This window comes from Macrotis lagotis, chromosome 1, assembly GCF_037893015.1.
Source record: "Macrotis lagotis isolate mMagLag1 chromosome 1, bilby.v1.9.chrom.fasta, whole genome shotgun sequence".
NCBI lineage: Eukaryota > Metazoa > Chordata > Mammalia > Peramelemorphia > Peramelidae > Macrotis > Macrotis lagotis.
Window position 1 is genome coordinate 844730388 of NC_133658.1, and position 6574 is coordinate 844736961.

General features: G+C 38.2%; 1 protein-coding gene across 1 annotated transcript; it reads right to left on the reverse strand.

The window, feature by feature from the left end:
* Positions 1-4559: 4559 nt before the first annotated feature.
* LOC141490731 (protein SET-like) lies at positions 4560-5623 on the reverse strand. The gene has a single exon (XM_074190938.1). The coding sequence runs from the start codon at positions 5511-5513 to the stop codon at positions 4692-4694; it is 822 nt and encodes a 273-aa protein (XP_074047039.1). The 5' UTR covers positions 5514-5623; the 3' UTR covers positions 4560-4691.
* Between the last annotated feature and the right edge of the window lie 951 nt (positions 5624-6574).

The following is a 6574-nucleotide window of genomic DNA, read 5'->3' on the forward strand; positions in this document are numbered from 1 at the left end:
ATTCTGATGAGAGTAAGGTTTATATGCTTTCTTTAATGTTTCCCACATTTTCTTCTCCACTGTCAAATCTCATTCAGATCTCTTTTATGTCAGATAATTTATTCTATTCTACTTTTCCCTTCTTCCAGTGTGGTCTTTTTTCTCATCACTTACTTTGATTTTATTTGTTTAGATAAACATACCATCACATTCAATTCACAACTCTGCTTTCTGTCTGTTTACTCCTTCCAAATGTCCTGAAAATGGGAAACATCTTAGGAGTTTAAAATATGAATTTCCCATGTTGGAATGTGAATAATTAAATCAGGTTGAAGCCCTTACGATTCCTCTTTCCTGTTTACCTTTCTATTCTTTTGAAACTTGGATTTGAAAGTCAAATCTACTATTCAGCTCTGATCTTTTCATCAGGAATGCTTTTAAGTCTCTATTTCAATAAATGTTAATTTTCCCCTCAATTTACTCAGTCTTGTTGGGTAGGTGATTCATGGTTTTAATTCTAACTCTTTTATCCTTCAGAATATCATATTCCAAGTACTTTGATCCCTTAATGTAGAAAATACTACTACAAAAAAAGAAAATACTAAATCTTGTATTATCATGACTGTTTACACAACATTTGAATTGTTTCTTTTTGTCTGTTAACAATATTTTCTGTTTTTTCCCCCTCATTTAATTAATTAATTTATTTTCACATTACAATTGTCTTGTTACAAAAGTAAACATAGTCACACTTCCCCTGAAAATGATAGGAAAAACCTCAAGGAATCTAAGGTGAGAGGAAAAAAAGTATACTTCAGTCTGTTTATGGTACCATCAGCTCTTTCTCTGGGATGGATCCCAGTCTTTATCATAAGTCCATCAGAAAGTTGCTTCATTATTTTTCTTCCTACAGTTGCTGTTGTTAGCTGTATTTTCCTCCATTCTATCCCTCCTCACCCTCATTTATTCCATTCTCTCTCTTGTTCGTCCTGTCCCTCCTCAAAGTGTGTTGTATCTGACTACCCTCTCCCAGATTCTTCCCTCTCTTCTATCACCTATACCCCAGCTTCCCTCCCCTTGTCCCCTTTCTCCCATCACTTTCCTTTCCTTGTAAGATTGATTTCCATACCCAATTAAGTCACTTCCAATGAGAATGAAGGCTCACTCATTTACCCTGACTGTCACTCCTTCTACTCCATTGCAAAAACATTTTCTTGTCTCTTTTACATGAAATAACTTAACCCATTCTACCTTTGCTTTTCCTTTCTCCCAGTACAATCCATTCTCACCCTTAACTCCATCTTAGTAATGTATTATACCATTATATTGAGCTCCTTGCTGTGCCTTGTCTATATATGCTCATTCTAACTGTTATAAGAAATGAGGTTTGTATGAGTTATCAGTATCATCTTCCCATGCAGGAATATACACAGTTCAACATCATTAAATGCCTAATAATTTGCCCTTCCCATTCTTCTTCTCTATGCTTCACCTGAGTCTTGTACTTAAAGATCAAATTTTGTTTCAACAGTAAAATTTGAAAGTTCCTTATTTTTACTGAATGTCCATCTTTTCCCCTGAAAGAGAGAGTTCAATTTTTCTCGGTAATTGATTCTCACTTGTAATCCAAGCTCTTTTGGCCTTCCAGAATATCATATTCTAAGCTCTATGAGCCTTAATGTAGATACTGCTAAATCCTGTGTAAACCAGATTGTAATTCCATGATATTTTAATTGTTTCTTTTGATTACTTGTAATATTTTCTCTTTGACTACAACAATCCTGTGGGTTTTTAGTTTGGGGTCTCTTTCAGGAGGTGATTGGTGAATTGCCTCAATTTCTATTTTACCTTTTCCTTCTAGGACATAAAAGCAATTTTCCTGGAGAATTTCTTGAAAAAAAAGGAAGTTTACACTCTTTTCCTGGTTTGACTTTCATTTAGTCCAATAATTTTTATATTATCTTTCTAGATCTGTTTTCCAAGTAAGTTGTTTTTCAAATGAAACAGTTCACATTTACTTCTGCTTTTTCTTTCTTTTAGTTTTGTTTTATTGTTTATTGAGTTTTCACAAAGTAGTCAAATTCTCTGAGCTCCATTCTACATTTTAAGGAATTATTTTCTTTAGAAAGCTTTTGTATCTCCTTTTCCATCTGGACAATTCTGCTTTTTAAGGTGTTCTTCTCCTCATTGACTTTTTGGACTTCTTTTTTCCATTTGACCTAAACTGGTTTTTAAGATGATGTTTTCTTCGGTATTTTTTGATGTCCTTCACCAAGCGACTGACTTGGTTTTCATGATTTTCCTGCATCACTCTCATTTTTCTTCCCAATTTTACCTCTACCTCCCTTACTTTATTTTCAAATTTTTTTGAGCTCTTTCATAGTCTGAGCCCAATTCTTATTTTTCTTGGAGGCCTTGAATACAGAAGCTTTGTCTTTTGTCATATTCTGAGTGTGTATTTTGATCATCCATGGGACCAATGTAATTGTTTATGGTCAGATTCTTTTTCTTCTGTTGCTTCCTTATTTCCCCAACCTATGACCTAATTTTTAACTCTTTGTCAAGGTGAGGCTCTGCTTCTAGGGTGGAGGAGGCTCTTTCCTAAGCTTTTGAGAATTTATTTTTTATTAGGGACAACCAACCCTGGGACCTCACTTCCTTCAAGGTCTTATGAGAGACTCTGACTGCTCTCTTGGCTTGTGCTCTGGTCTGTGGATGACCAGAAGCAGGCCCTGTGCCATGGAACTGTGAGGAGGGTCCTTGCTCCTCTAAGGCATTATGGGTCCCCAGACTAGATCTGAGTATGGCCAATGAAACAGAGTCCTGCCCCAGGAATAGTGGAGAGAGACCTCTACAGTCTCCCTCTAACCCCTTACTGTCCATGGGTTGAGAGCTCTGCAAGCAGCTGATGGTTAGTTCCAGAGGCCTGCATCTGGTTTCCAGGCATGGTTGTACTGAGGCCTACATGGTAGCCTGCATGGGCTCTGTCTGATAGATTATTCCTGCTGACCTTCCAAGTTGTCGTTGGCAATCCCTGGGCTGAGAAGTCTGGAAACAACATGGCTGTTATGGACCCAAGCATCCCCAGGGACCCAGGTGCCCTATGGGCTATTCCTGGAAGGCTGGAGGGCAGCACAGCCTTAGCTATGCTGCTGTCCTTTCCACCCCTGATGGAACAGACCCTTCCCATGGATCTTCCAAGTTGTCTTGGACCAGAAAATTGTTTCACTCAGTTTTCCTGTGGATTCTGCCACTCTAGAATTTGGTTAAAGTCATGATTTTAAGGCATTTGGAGCACTCTTGAGGAGAGCTTCTGGGATTTCCTGCCTTCATTCCACCATTTTGGCTGTATCCCCTGCTAATAGTATTTTCTCCTAGATCTTGGAGTGCTGAAATTTGCTACAATATCCCTGACATTTCATTTTGGGATATCTTTTAGGAAGTGATTGATAGAACCTTTCAATTTTACTCTCTAGTCCTGGAATATTGTAGTTTTCCTTAAGAATTTTTTGGGATGGCTCTTTTTTGAATCATAACTTCCAGGTAATCCAATAATTTTTAATTGATCTCTCCTGCATCTATTTTCCATCCCAGTTTTTTTGTCCAATAAGATATTTCACATATTTTTCTTATTTTTTCATTCTTTTGATTTTGTTTAATTATTTCTTGATGTCTTGGAAAATAATTAACTTCTACTTGTCAGTTTCTACCTTTTATGAATTTTTTTCTTTAGGGAGTTTTTGTAACTCTTTAGTGAGTTAAAGTATACCTCTTTAGTGAGAGGTACAAAGAATTTTTGTATCACTTTTTATAGTGGGCCAATTCTATTTTTTTTGTACACATTTAGTTTTATTGTAACAAAGCAACTTGTACATTTTTACATTTAAAACTGAGCATCTTCCTTTCCAGTGAAACAAAAAAGAAAATTTAAAAATAAATGAACAAAATTACAATAGAGAATGTCAATTACAAATAAGATCCTACAGGTTCTGCTGATTCTCCATTGAGTGGCAGGGCTCAAAGTCATCATTAGGAGAGAATTTTATTTTTAAAACTGTCATCTTAAACTGCAAGGATGTCTGTTAAACATCACAATTAAACATGCCAAAGGAGAAGAAGCCATGTTGTCAAAGTGCCCACTTAACCCACCCAAACATCTCAAACCCACCCTTGCTGACCTGCTATAACCCCATGGTTTTTTTTTTCATTTTTTTAAACAAGAGAAAGTAGACAGGTACATGTTGGTAAATGCTAACTGTCCACATTCACATAGAGACACAGTGTAATATCTGAGCCCAATATACAGAGAAAGAAGGAAAAAAGCTAGAATTCTATGCACTACTACACAGGGGCCTAGCACCCTTCAGCTTCCAGCAGTGTGAAGGGAGCAGAAGGTTTCTTTTTTCCCACAGAACACAGTGTGTGTTTATTCCATAAACAGTTTGTTTTGAGATAGGAAAGGATAAAGATATTAACTTGGAACAGAAACTGGTAGAGATTCTTTTCCCACTGTATTCTGCTCAAGGTATTTCCCCCCCACCCAAAAAAAGTTGTGAACCATGGTGTAAAGAGGAGAGAAAGAGACCTCAAGAGAACAAGGTGAATGCGCACAAGAGAAAAAAAATAAAAATAAAAAAGGCCGCAAAACTTGCTCCCAGGGACTGAAGAAAATTAAAAAGGTAAAAGAAGGTTTGGAATCCATCAGTGTTCTATTAGTCATTTTCTCCTTCATCCTCTTCTCCGCCCTCATCATCATCTTCATCTTCTTCACCTTCATCACCTTCTTCATCAATGTCCTCCAAGCCTTCTTCTTCATCATCATCATCATCATCTTCTTCTCCTTCCCCTTCTTCATCATCCATATCAGGAACCAAATAGTACTGCAATGGATTCGGCCAGATATCATCTTTGATAACCTCTCCTAATTCATCTGCACCTGCATCAGAATGGTCAGTGAACCAAGTGTAAAAGCTTTCTGGTTCTTCATGCTGCCTCTTCTGGCTGGCTTTATTCTGTGTCTGACTTGAACGTTTCGTCAAGTCCTTCCCAGATTTCCATTTGATTTCAGTTGACTTTGAAGATGGATCTCCACTTTCATTAAGATGAAACTCTTTGGAGAGAACTTTATTTTCGAAGTAAGGGTTTTCATCAAAATAAAAATCTATTCTGTAACCTGATTTAATATCTTCGAACTGTGTCACTTCAACTCTGGTCAAATAATGCAGTGCCTCTTCATCCTCCTCCCCAAGCAGTGCAGATACTTTCAGGTGGTTAACAAATGTTGTTACCCAGAAGTTTGGTATTTTGGCGATCAATTCTGACATCTTCTGGAAGAAGGGTTGGCGGAGTTTGTTATATTTCTGTTCTACTTTCAAAATTTCCTCACTGGCTTGTTCATTCAGTCTGTCTATTTCATTCTGTACTTCATCAATATGTTCAATTGCTTCCTGTTGCTCTTTTTCTGAGGTCTCATCGGCCCCGTCGTGGTTGGAGTTGAGATCCTTTTTACTGACTTTGGCCGCCAGCGCCGACATGGTGGTGCTCTCTCCGCGCTCACCGGCTCCGGGGAGGAGAAGGGAGAGGGCACGGGCGGGCGTCTGCCTTTCACCTCACATGCCACACGGGGCGGGCGGCTTGGCCGGGTCCGCGCTCGGGGCTCTGGGGGCCTCGGCCGCCTCCTCCGGGGGCCCTGGACGTCAGCGCGCTAGGAGAGCGCAGCGGCGGCCACGGAGGCAGGAGGAGGGCCAATTCTAATTTTGAAGGACTTCTTCTTTTCAGGGAATTTTTGTGTCTTTTTTACCCTTTGGTCTGCTCTGGGTTTTTCTGGCCTCCTTTACCAAGCTGTTGTCACTTTTCCCCATGCTTTTTCTAATGATGATTTTCATAATTTTTCTCTTGTAAACAGAATTTTACTGAGCCAGTTTCTAAGCTAGATAAAGAAGAGCAAGCGAGAAACAGAGCGACAGTAATCAAGTGGAGGGTTTAATTAATTGCTTTCATTGCAAGTAATGAATTTGCAAATAAAGTGGAAGTAGAGATTACATACAAAATCATCAAGGCAAAGGGAAGGGGGAAGGTGGATCACAGAATAATAAGTGTTGGAGTTTTACTCAATTTTCTTAGGACAAGTCAACTATTATAGGATAATACAACAATTCCAGCAAGTTTTGGGAGCCTTGTCCATCCCAGTAGGACAACACAGTTGTTCTTCAATCCTGTGGGAATGGCTAAGTTGATTATTTAATCATGGAGTAACCCCATTATTCTGCTTGGCTACAGAACAAGATATACAATTTTCTGATCCACTTCATTTAACACAAACAAGAATAGATCAGGGAAAGAATGCAGGTTTTACAGGCTTAATGAATTACTCCAGTAGTTTTGTTCTTTCTGATTCCCAGTCCAGAGTATACCTGGTTAAAAGGATCTCTAGAAATGACATTATTGTTATTAAATTCATTATATATAAGCATATATATCCATATCTATATATCATGTTGATGAATATGAAAATCTTAATTCTCAACACTCTTCTCAATTTTTCTTCTACTTCTCTTATTTGATTTTTAAAATCTTTATGAGTTCTTCTATGACC